The 12379-nt window shown below is 44.4% G+C and overlaps 1 protein-coding gene across 1 annotated transcript in view; it reads left to right on the top strand.

The window, feature by feature from the left end:
• LAMB1 (laminin subunit beta 1) overlaps positions 1–12379 on the top strand; it is a 74689-nt gene that overhangs the window by 35063 nt on the left and 27247 nt on the right. The window contains exons 14-22 of the mRNA XM_081535993.1: positions 2924–3059; positions 4316–4474; positions 5784–5911; positions 6123–6246; positions 6683–6887; positions 7503–7646; positions 7859–8090; positions 10717–10880; positions 12094–12318. Of these exons, the coding sequence (XP_081392119.1) occupies positions 2924–3059; positions 4316–4474; positions 5784–5911; positions 6123–6246; positions 6683–6887; positions 7503–7646; positions 7859–8090; positions 10717–10880; positions 12094–12318 (1517 nt within the window). The remainder of the gene's footprint in view (positions 1–2923; positions 3060–4315; positions 4475–5783; positions 5912–6122; positions 6247–6682; positions 6888–7502; positions 7647–7858; positions 8091–10716; positions 10881–12093; positions 12319–12379) is intronic.

Below are 12379 nucleotides of genomic sequence, written 5' to 3'. Positions count from 1 at the left end.
GTTGTTTATCCTTTCATGTAACAGTTTGCATCTACTACCCGCAAATTCCCAATCCATCCCACCCCACCCCACCCCCCCTTGGTAACCATAAGTCTGTTCAACAACAGAGGAATTTTAAATCTGCTGATAGAAATAACAGAGCTGAAGGTAGATCAGTGTGTGAGGGGACAAATAGTTTGGGACAATATGAATTGGAGGTGACAACTGGACAAATCATGGAAATGCCCCATACATGACTGAAGATGTGCAACCAGAGCAAAGTTCTGAGGAGGTGAGGGCCACCTGCATGGGGGCAGGTAAAGCCTTTGGCGAATGAGTTCACCAAAGGAATGAGTGTTGAATGGGAGCCACACCTGCTGGTGACAGGAGTTCAAGTGTACAGACACAGGCGTGTGGCTGTGGGGCTGACATGAGGGGAATTCCCTTCACAAGGTCAGGTTCTCATGAGTTGTTTCTTCTTTAGAATTGTGCTGTGGATAAAAGTACTTCAGGAGTGTTCCACCTCTCTATCCTTACCTTCATTTGCTTGTTCTCTAGTGATGGATAGCATAGAAAGGATTTGTGTGTTTTCTTGGGTGGTTCATGTTTGAGACATTTGTTCCCTCAGTAAACATCTGCTGGGAGGAAGGCATTTTCTTTTGTCCGTATGATGTCATGTCTGATGCCTGAATTTTGGAAAATGGATGTTGTTGGTTGGATTATGTTGAAAGAGGGTTAGATCCTAATTGGAACAAGCTTTCTTCCTCTCTGGGAATAGATTTAAAGTAACAATTCCAAATCGCATCTTGATTTTAGTGAAGTAAAGATGGATCCATGTAATTCAGGGTTTTTTCCCTTTTTTTATTGAAGTATATTTGAGTTACAATGTATACTGCAAAAATGATCCATATATATATATATATATATATTCTGTTTCAGATTCTTTTCCATTATAGGTTATTACAAGATAGTGAATATAGTTCCCTGTGCTGTAGATTCTTGTTGTTTACCTATTTTATATATAGTAGTGTGTATCTGTTGATCCCAGACTCCTAATTTATCCCTTCCCCTCCTCTTTCCCCTTTGGTGACCATAAGTTTGCTTTCTGTGTAATTCAGTTTTATCTTGCACACAAAATCCTGTTACCAGGAAAAAGATAGACAAACATAGGCTGAGGACAAAATGAGTATGTTACAGTTGAGGCCTTTATTACCTAAATAATGACCAATAACACAAAAGCATTGCTTCCGTTAAATAGTATTTTTCTTTTTAAAATTCAGAACACCTATCTTTCATGCATTTATTTCTTGAACCAATGTTTGGGTATGTCTGTGTGCTGAGCACTGGGCCAGCTGGGGGGTCAGGCAGGGTAACTGAGGTGAGTCAGGCACAGTCCAGGCGTTCAAGGAGTTTCCTGTCAACTCAGGGGTTAGGTAGGTCTATCAATAATTGTACAACAAGAGAGAAAGTAATAAATGTCTTAGTACAGAGCACAAACAATTGAGGCCTCAGAAAGCACCATTTGAGAACAGTAGAGGGAGGGAACCAAACAAGCCTTCATGAAAGGATGATGGTTGAAAAATTAGGAGAATTTGAAGACACAGTACCTCACATGTAATGAACCCTACTTCATGACCAGCTTAGTTGTTGAAGTGGCGAATATATGGTTTCTCCTGCAAGGAGGTGATGCCATGAAGGAGAAGGTAGTTCCTTCTATGGGATGGGGAGTGATAATCAGGAAATATGATGCGTGAGCTGAATCTTGAGAGAAGAATGGGTGGATCTTTGCTGGGTAAATAAGGGAGCAGGACATTCCAGGCTGCAGGAACAGTAGAAACAAAGGGAAAGGGTCATGCGTCCCCCAATGCACTGGAGAAACTCAGTCGCTCAGTGTGGTGGGAGAGGTGAGGAGAAGCCAGAAAGGTAGAGAAGGGCCAAAGTGGGGGCAGGGGACAGCAGGGCCTGGTGCACTGCCCCAAGGCCATTGTGCCTGGAAGTGTTATGGTTAATGCATCTCAGAAAGGTCATTTGGGCAGCTCTGGGGAAGGTGGAAGTTCTAGTTGAAAGTTGGAAGACTGGTGATAAGGATACCAGTTAGAAGACTTTAACTGCTTTTACCATGAATGAGAGAGGGAAGAAAGGCATAGCCTAGTCAGTGGGAAGTGGGGAGAGACACCCAAGATGCTAGGAGGGACTATCACAGAATATGGCCCTTGACTGGCTACAAAGAGGGAATCTAGAGAATACCTTCTGATTTCTGACATGGCTAATGAAATGGGGGGTGGTGTCTTCTCCCAAGGCAGGGATTGGGTGCTGCCCTCTTGGATCCGTGATTAGCCTCTAGGACCGCTAAGTTGGAGCTGTTCTTCTGAGAGTTGGATATTTAGATGTCAGGCCCAGGAAAGGGGTTGTATTTGCCAAAGACAGAAGACACCAATGCAAAAACATATGTGATAGCTACAGAAACACCGCCATGGCACATATGGAGCAGGGTGGAGAACAGGGGAGATAAAACTGAAAGGCCAGGTTACTGAGACCTTTCAACCTCAGGTGCTGTGCTTGGTTACTCAGTTGTGTCCAACTCTTTGTGACCCCTATGGACTGTAGCCTGCTAGGCACCTCTGTCCATGGGGATTCTCTAGGCAAGAATACTGGAGTGGGTTGCCATGCCCTCCTCCAGGGGATCTTCCTAACCCAGGGATCAAACCCAGGTCTCCCGCATTGCAGGCAGATTCTTTACCATCTGAGCCACCAGGGAAGCTCAGGAGTTTGGGGTTAATTTGTAGGCAATGTTTTTTCCATGTACTTACTTTCAGAGTGGAGTAAGGATACCCTCCTGAGTATTTCACCCCATTTACCGTTTAATGGCAAACATGGATCTGCTTCCAGTGGGCTCACTGATGGATGTGGTGAGCACTGCTGACCCTCTCTGCTTCCTTGCCAGTTGCTCTGCAGAGTCGGGTCAGTGCCTGTGCCGACCCCACATGATCGGACGTCAGTGCAGCGAAGTGGAATCTGGCTACTACTTCACCACCTTGGATCACTACATCTATGAAGCAGAAGAAGCCAACTTTGGGCCTGTAAGTAGGGATGTGCTTGCCAGGTGGGTAAAGCAGAGTTGGGGGAGGGGGCAGTAATGTGATATACACGTTTTGTAGAGAGACTAGGTAAGGAGCATCTTATCAGTGAGCATGAAGCAAGGATCAGGACCAGGCCTTCTTGAGAACAGTCCTATTTAAAACTAGGTAAATCCATCACTCAGGAAGACTTCAAAACATTCAGTAATAAGGCTATTGATGTTTTTAAGGGAGTTTGTTGGGTTTTTCTTCTTTTTTCTATTCTCTACTGACACTCAAAAGTTATTGAGCTAGTATAGTTAACATTCAGAGTATATTGCTTCAGTTTTCTGTTGCTGTATAACAGCTATCCCAAAAGTTAGTGGCTTAAAATACATGTCTGGCACTTCAGCTGGGGTGGCAGAAACAGCTGAAGGCTGGTGAGCACCGTTCTCTGTCTTGAGCTTCTTCACAGCATGAAGAGTAGTGAGACTTCTTCCATGGCATCTGGCTTCCAAGAAGGAGGAAACGGAAACCTCCAGGTCTCTTAAGGTCTGGGCTAAGAAGACCCAGAAGGTCATTTTTTCACGTTTTGCTGGTCATAAGTCACAAGGCCAGACCAGATTTGATGGCAGGGGAACATAGTTTTCACCTCTGGATGGTGAAGCTACACACACGTTCATTATAAGTGATGACAGACTTCATCTTTGGAGGTGACTAATCACAGGTATTATATGTAATTCTGTGAATACACTCAAAGGCACCCTTGAGTTAAGCAACTCACATTGATCCATTCTCAATCTCAGTGACCAGAATTCACTCATCAGAAGTGAACATTCATGACTATTAAATTTCCTCATTTGTACCTGGAGCTTGAAAGAAATGCCAATGAGGATGACAGAAATGCATCCATAGATATTGGCCCAGTCTTGTAGAAATGCAGGATATACCTGGTCACTCCTAGCCTTGCTCATAACAGCATTTGGGATGTTCTCTTTCCTTCCTTCATGCTCATTCCCCTGGTTGTATCATAGAAGGTATATCCTAAGCCTTAAGCCCATCTCCAATGTCTCAAGACTACTTCAACCTAAAAACTAAAAAGAATCAAAATTACCTGTTTATATTCCAAAAAATTATAGAATCTACTGGGAAAATGTGTTTGCAAAAAAAATAGGTTTCATATCTACAGTTTTGGACCTTTGGGTGCCTTCAGATTTCTTTGACTGTTAACATCAAATTCCATTTCAAGTAAAGCATCGCTCCTGTCCCCCTGTCCTTAGGGGGTCAGCATAGAGGAACGGCAGTATATCCAGGACCGGATTCCTTCCTGGACTGGAGCGGGCTTCGTCCGAGTGCCTGAAGGGGCTTACTTGGAGTTCTTCATCGACAACATACCATATTCTATGGAGTATGACATCCTAATTCGCTATGAGCCACAGGTAACCCCTCAGTGGACTAATGGGGGTTGGGGGATATTGGTAAAAGTTTTTCTTCTAATGGATACTGTGTCTTTGTGAAATGTGCAGGCTGCCTTGGAATAGAGGAACCTCTCTGACTTTCTGTTTTCCTCGAAAGTGAAAATGTACATTTTTCTTAAATTCAGTTTCACAAACATTTAGTGATCTCTTTGTTAGGCACTTAGTCTTGCTGAGAACTGAGGTGGTGATAAGAACGTGCCAGGTCCTCTTCTTGCCCTCATGGCCTGCCCTGCCCTGCCCATGGACACGTGTCCCTAACTGGCATCAAAGGTGGAAAGTGTAAGAGCAGAGACACAAGCATTGCTGCAAGATGAGAGGTTCATACCAGCCAGACTGCCCAGGGGCTGCCAGAATGTTTCCTAAAGAGTCAGTTGTAGGTGTTAAGATGGAGACAGAATTTTGACACAAGCGGAAGTGGGGAATAGTATGAGCAGCAGACAGAGGGTTGGTTGGAGTGTCCTTCCATATAGTCAGGAAAGGGTGATTGGAGATGCTGTTAGGAGAACTGCTGGGATCAGTAAATGAACTTGGAGTCTATATTAACAGGAAGCTTTTGAAGGGTTTTGGGCAGGGGATTGTCATTATCTAAGCTGTGGGTTTGGGTTTTTTTTTCTTAATCTTAATTTTTGCTTTTAAGTCAGAGAAAGACAGATAGTCATATGATACCATTTATATGTGGAATCTAAAATATGGCACAAATGAACTCATTTGCACAACAGAAATAGACTCACAGACAGAGAAAACAAATTTATGATTACAAAAAGGGAAAGGGAGAAAGGATAACTTAGGAGTTTTGGATTAACAGAGGCACACTGCTGTATACGAAACACTGAAACAATAGGACCTACCATAGAGCACAGGGAACTATATTCAATATCTTGTAATAACCTGTAACAGAAAAGAATCTGAAAAAATAGATATATGCGTATGTATAATTGAATCTCTTTGTTATATCCCTGAGACTAACACAACATTGTAAATCAACTATGCTTTAATAAAAATAATAATAATAAGGTGTGTTTTAAGGTGGATGGAAAGGGATATTGGGAGAGGCAAGGAGAGCTGTGGGAGGCTGTTTCAGTGTCCAGGTGAGAAGAGATTTGGACTGGAACTGGGGTAACAGCCAAGAAAATGGTAAGTGGGAAGGGAAATGCAAGCGAGTGTTTCCCATTTAAACTTGGCAAAAGATAGGTGGATGGAGACTTCCAAACAAACAGGCAGCAGCAGTCCAGCTCAAATCGTCCTTCTGATCCTCTGCTTCTTACTCTAGCTCCCCGAGCTCTGGGAGAAAGCTGTCATCACGGTGCAGCGGCCCAGCAAGATTCCAACCAGCAGCCGGTGTGGAAACACTGTTCCCGATGATGACAACCAGGTGGTGTCCCTGTCACCTGGCTCCAGGTCAGTGTGGCAGTGGTTTGCAGCTCAGTAGAACCAACACGCAGATTAATTATTTTGCTGGTGTCTCACCTTGTGAGTTGTACAGTAACTATTTCAGAGCCAAAACCAGACACAGACTGTTCCTTCCTTCGGGATCTACAGGGAGCTTTGATAGATTGGATGCTTAAAGGTTGACCTTTGGTTGTTATTTTTCTTTTCTGTTTCGGGGCAGGTATGTGGTCCTCCCCCGCCCCGTGTGCTTCGAGAAGGGTGTGAACTACACCGTGCGGTTAGAACTGCCCCAGTACACCTCCTCGGACAGCGGTGTGGACAGCCCCTACACCCTAATTGATTCCGTAAGTGGAGGTCTTTTCCGATGCGAGCAGGGAGGACTGGGCAAACAACATGCATCTGCTTCCCTAGAGGGCTTTGTGGAGGATAATGCTGAGAGGTGAGGCAGAGTCTTTCCTGCCTCCAAGGTTACTTTGCTTGTTTACTTTAATAAAACACCCTCTGGAAGAATCTACTCAAGCTGATCCTTCCTGAAAAATAGGAAGTGTCTGAACAATGACATTTCAAAACCATCAAACTATGTAAGGGGTATCTATACTTTTTCTGGCAAGAATGTTTTAAGAATGAAAAGATTTCCACTTGACGCCATGAGTCTGGGTTTTTTGTTTCTTTTTCTTTTCAAGAATCAAAGAAGCACTTGGGGTTTTTATGTGTTGATTTGTGTTAATTGGTGACCCCAGACAGCCACCTAAGAACTGTGTTCTTATGGTTTCTTCCTAGCTTGTTCTCATGCCATTCTGTAAGTCACTGGACATCTTCACCGTGGGAGGCTCAGGAGACGGGGTGGTCACCAACAGCGCCTGGGAAACCTTTCAGAGATACCGATGTCTGGAGAACAGCAGGAGCGTTGTGAAGACGCCGATGACTGATGTTTGCAGAAACATAATCTTTAGCATTTCTGCCCTGTTGCACCAGACAGGCCTGGGTAGGTATCACTGCTGCTGCTCCTGCCCCTTCTTTCTCAAAAGTTCCGAGGACACTTGGCATCATGAGATACATTGGCAGGCATGTCCGATGGTTCTGTGTTAGGCATACAGCACAAAGGAAAGAGTCGCTCAACTGCAGTTTATGTTTGTTTTTTTAAGAGTGTGTTAGTGGTAAAGCATCTCTGACAGTGGACTCAGTCATCGAGAAATACACAAAGAATAGGGGATGAGGGAAAGGTCCCTGAGACTTGCCATATGCAGGGCAGGAAGTGGAATGAAATCAGGAGCATCCCATAACTGAAATTGATGTTTTGCTCTTTGAAAGGTCACTGGCCTTTTGTTGAAGGTTCTATGATATTTGAGCTTTGAAGGCAAAGAGAGAAAACATTAGTGACCTCCTTCCTAGAAAAACTGCTTTTATCTGTCAACTTGCTCCTGCTGCTTCCCTCACACCCACCTGGGAATTCTGAATCAGCCAAGGTACCCGTGAGGAGTCAGGGAAGAATCTGAGCAAAAGGACAAGCCTGTGCAGAACTGGACGGGATGTGCTGGGCTTATCGCTGTGGCAGGCGTGGCTGCCCTGGGTCATGGGCTCTTGCTTGTCTTCCCTGCAGCTTGTGAGTGCGACCCTCAGGGCTCCTTAAGTTCCGTCTGCGACCCCAACGGAGGTCAGTGTCAGTGCCGGCCGAACGTGGTGGGAAGAAGGTGTGACAGATGTGCTCCTGGAACCTTTGGCTTTGGGCCAAATGGATGCAAACGTAAGTTGATGAGAAGAACTGTAATACAGTCATTCACATCATAAGTCATGCGGTGGGTGTTCCATAGCTTCAGAAGACGTGCTGCACTCTGGAAATTGATCACAGAGGCCCATGAGCATTCTGCACTGAAAGGAGGGGGCCGGCCTGTATAAGAGATGTGTTTGCATTTAACCAGTTTCTCAACGTGGTCCCTTGGTTGCCTCTTTCTTCAGCTTGTGAGTGCCATCTGCAAGGATCTGTCAATGGTTTCTGTGACCCCATCACTGGCCAGTGCCACTGCTTCCAAGGGGTGTACACGAGGCAGTGTGACCGGTGCTTACCCGGGTTCTGGGGCTTTCCAAGTTGCCAGCCCTGCCAGTGCAATGGCCACGCTGATGACTGCGACTCAGTGACAGGGGAGTGCTTGAGCTGCCAGGACTACACCGCAGGGCATAACTGTGAGAGGTATGTGCCGCCTCTTGAAAGAGAACAAGATTGTTTTTGACTGAGCAAACAGCATCTTAGACAAACCGCAGAATGAATCTCTACCAGGCTCCAGGGTTGCTCATTCATTTCTAATCACCTTGGTATTTTCTAGGAACTCATTCATTTATCCAGTACAGATTTAGTTTATACATTCTGTGTGCCAGGCATTGTTTGAGGGCAGGGGAGATACAACAGAGAACAAAAACTGGCAGGAATCTGCCCTCTTGAAGAGTCCTTCTAGGCTGTACAGGAATCATCTCTCTGGCTTGGCCAATTCTGGCCTAGGGTGAGAGTTGTGAGATGTTAATTCCTAACTTGGGTCAAAGTAGAAACCAAATCCAAACGGGGATTAGCCACTTTAAATGGCTTTGTTGGTCGCAACGCTTTATGCAGCTAGCGTTTCCAGGAGCCCATGTAAAATGTGCACAAGCAGATCTGTTCTTCAGTTAGGAGATGTTAATTGAACAATTATTATGGATGTAGTGCAGTGCACCAGGGATAGGAAGAATGGGACATAGAATGTGCCTCTAATCACATTACAGCCCAGCTCAGTAGGTAAGAAACAATCTGTATGAAAAAAATTACATCCTGACTTACATCATTATTACTAATTTAAAAAGGCATACATGCTCTTAGAATCTGCTGTTTTTGGAATACTAGTCTCCACCTTTCAAGTCAATAAACCTCTCCTCATATCCACACTCTATGAGACTTTTGTTTTTTAAAAAAAATATTCAGCAAATGCTTCAGTTAGTGCAAAAGTTGCTCATCAGATGAAAGAAGTTTTTAGTGAAAATTGAGTATGTGATTACAGCATGAGGATGTGCAAGGCAGCAAATACATGGCTCTTGGTTGTATGCTGGATGGTATTCAAGAATTTGGAGAGTTCATTGACTACTCCTTAGAGTAAAAGTCAAGTATTTCCAACCATAAGATTGTGCTGTAGAAAGATAGGAGGCAGTTATACAAGATTGAAAGGAAGAAATTAAAGTACTGGTGTCATTTTTTGTTTTCTGCAATTGATTTTTCATTACCATTGTTTCAGTGGACATGGAGAATAAATTCAAGACAGACAGATGAGAAAATCAGATGAAAAAGGTGAAGAACGTGGGGAACACCAGTCAGCAGAGGTGGTTGTCCACAAGGCCGATGTGAAATCATATTTCTAAAGCATTCTGATTGCTTGCAGGAGAACTCAAAAGGGTGTAGGAGGAGGAAAGGTTTTCAGCCCTCGTTTGGATGACAGAATTTAATGGAAGTATTTCAGATGCCACTACTTAGTTTGAGTTGGTTTCCCATTCTCTTCCTCTTCTTGAGATGATCAACTCCAGTCCTGTGAATTTAAGAAGCTCTAGACTCAGATTACTGCCAAGGGGCTTAGAGAAGGAGGAGGCAGGAAGTGAGCTCTCAGTTTCTATCATGTGTTTGGACGCACTTCACCTAGAAAAGCCTCATAGGAAATTTTCTCAAACTGTTGCACAGAATTGCTTCATTCCTGTTGATTTTCCAGCATGTAATTGGGACATATGTTCTTGTATTGTGTCTGTGTCTAATTAAATAGAAGGTTAATGTCCTCTGAACAACTTTCCCCTTCTAATTCTTCATCCTTCCCCACCCCTCATTTAAAATAATCCTCTGCCTCAAAAAGAGAAAAAAGAAAAACAAACTGAACTAGAAGTTCCAGACAATTCTGCTCCTGACCTGCTCTATCTTGGGTGATTTAGCTCACTTCTGTGAGTATCCAACTTTATAATAGTAGGATAACTAAGTTGGATTAGAGATATCCAAACTTCCTTCAAGCTCTTATGCTATAGGAAGTTTAAAAAGTAACCTAATTGCCAGTCATGTTGAAAAGCACCTTGGCATACTAAAAGAATTCCTTGCTGAAAGTCGGGAAGCTGAATCCAAATCGTCGCTTATTACTAACTATTTGTTTGAGCTTTGCAAATCATTTCAACTCCATGGCTGCCTTATCTGTAAGGCAGGGAGGTGGGACCTGTTGGGTCTGGGAACTGATAAATACCATCTCTCATCCCTGAGAGAGAGACACAAGGGGCATGCATCTAGGGAGCATCTTTAGCTACTTTTCACTGTTAAAGGCTGGATTGGAGAACAAGCCACCATGGGCTTACTGACATATCGCCCCTCCCAGGCATGGGCAGAGACCAACAACTACAAGCTCTCTTTCCCCAAAACTCCTTAATGCACAGAAGGAGCTGACCAGAATGCCTAGGACAGGCAGCTGTTAGATAGCATGCGCTTGGGCAGAGGTACCTCTTTAGGGAGGAGTGAATGAGAGTCCAGGTGAGGCCAGGAATGTAACTTTAATGCAGTGGTCCTGCTGTGGGATCCCCAGACCAGTGGCAGCAGCGTCACCTCCTAAATCAGGAGAGGGAACCCGGCAATCTGTGTTTAAAAGCCCTCCAGGGAATTTTGATTGAAAGGAGTGTTTAAGCCACTGCTCTACTGGAAAGTCCTTCATGTGGAAACATGAGGAATCAGGAATGATGTTCCTAAACAGAGAACATGGTTTCTTAGACTTTTTCTTGTAACATATTTCTTATCACTGTGGTTCATGACCATCTCTCTCCTGCATCTGATACAGGTGCTTGGCTGGTTACTATGGAGACCCCATCATTGGGTCAGGAGACCACTGCCGCCCTTGCCCTTGCCCAGATGGTCCCGAGACTGGACGCCAGTTTGCCAGTAGCTGCTATCAAGACCCTGTTACTTTACAGCTTGCCTGTGTCTGTAATCCTGGATACATTGGTAAGTGATGTGCAGACTCTCGGAGGAAAAGATGTGTCTTCATGAGGTTAGTGGTTAAGAAAGAAGAGAAGCTGAAGAGTGAGCCAATTTAGTTGCTTTTTTTTTTTTTTAAATCTTTATTTAAAAGTGAAGGGAATCTGAAACATAGATGTTCTTTTCCTGTTTGGTATGTGTGACAGACTCAATTCTCATGTCTCTGATAAAAATGTTATAATACAGAGCACAATAACAAGTTCATTTCAAGTCCCTGTGAAGTCTAATGTTCTTAACCAGTTCTGTTCCTAACCAGTAGAAAGATTAATTTATATTTCACTTCTTCTTTCCCTTACCCAACGCCTAGTAGGAGAGTCTCAAAAAGTAAAGTAGCCAAACAGTGGGCAGAATGAAGAAAAGAATACCATTATGAGTCCCAGACAACAGAATCGATCAAAGCTAGAAGTATTCTTCATTATTTGTTGTACTCACATTATCTGCCAGCATTCATGGAGTGTAGCAAGTTGTACATACAGACTCCCTTTATTTCATCCTTGATGCCACTGTTTCAGATACTCCTTATGCTTATACACAGCTCAGCCAATTTGCACTTTTCAGGATTTTTTTTCAATTTATTGAAGTGTAGTTGATCTACAATGTTGTTTATTTCCACTGTGCAACAAAGTGACTCAGTTATACATATATTTATCCATTTTCCTGTTCTTTTCCATGTGGTTTATCCCAGGTTATTGAATATAGTTCCCTGTGCTATACAGTAGGAACTTGTTTACTCTTCGAAATCTCTTAAGAAGGGAAATTGGTCATCACAAAGGGCCCCATTTTTCAGTTTGCTCAGGGAGGAGCCAGAGTTTTTCAATGAATATAATCCTTGGGTTAAGAATTAACATCAAGCTAAGCTTTTTGCTGTGAAACCATTATTTCGCTCCTGATCTGTCCATCCCTGTGTAATGAGCTGAGTCCATGGGATGGAACTCTCCTGACTGTCCCTCCCCGACCATGACCGCAGAGCTGAGGCTGCAGCACCATCACTGCAAAGAGCCTGCTGCCTTTCACGACTGACAGCCCGTTCCCTGAAAGCGTGGCCAGCCTTGGCCCAGTAACTAGCACCCGGGGGATCGAGGCACCACCTGGGTGGGCTCTCTGGTTGGCAGGAATGTCGGGGGACCCAATCTTGCAGTCAGCAAGCCAAAGGCCCCATGCTGGTTTTATTGGACAACAGGCTCCAGATGTGACGAGTGTGCCTCAGGCTTCTTTGGCAATCCCTCAGATGTGGGGGGGACATGTCGGCCTTGCCAGTGTCACCACAACATCGACACGGCGGACCCGGAAGCCTGCGACAAGGAGACTGGGAGGTGCCTCAAGTGTCTGTACCACACGGAGGGGGAGCACTGCCAGCTCTGCCGCTTTGGATACTATGGCGACGCGCTCCGCCAGGACTGTCGCAGTAAGATGCACGTTCCCTCTGCTCCGTCCTTAGAATGACTTTCACTCTCCTGCTCCTCCTC

The sequence above is a fragment of the Giraffa tippelskirchi genome, chromosome 10 (genome assembly GCF_054371585.1).
Source record: "Giraffa tippelskirchi isolate mGirTip1 chromosome 10, T2T-mGirTip1v1.2.pri, whole genome shotgun sequence".
NCBI classification, from domain to species: Eukaryota; Metazoa; Chordata; class Mammalia; order Artiodactyla; family Giraffidae; genus Giraffa; species Giraffa tippelskirchi.
Note: the sequence above shows the minus strand (reverse complement) of the source record. Positions and strands in the feature narration are given on the sequence as shown.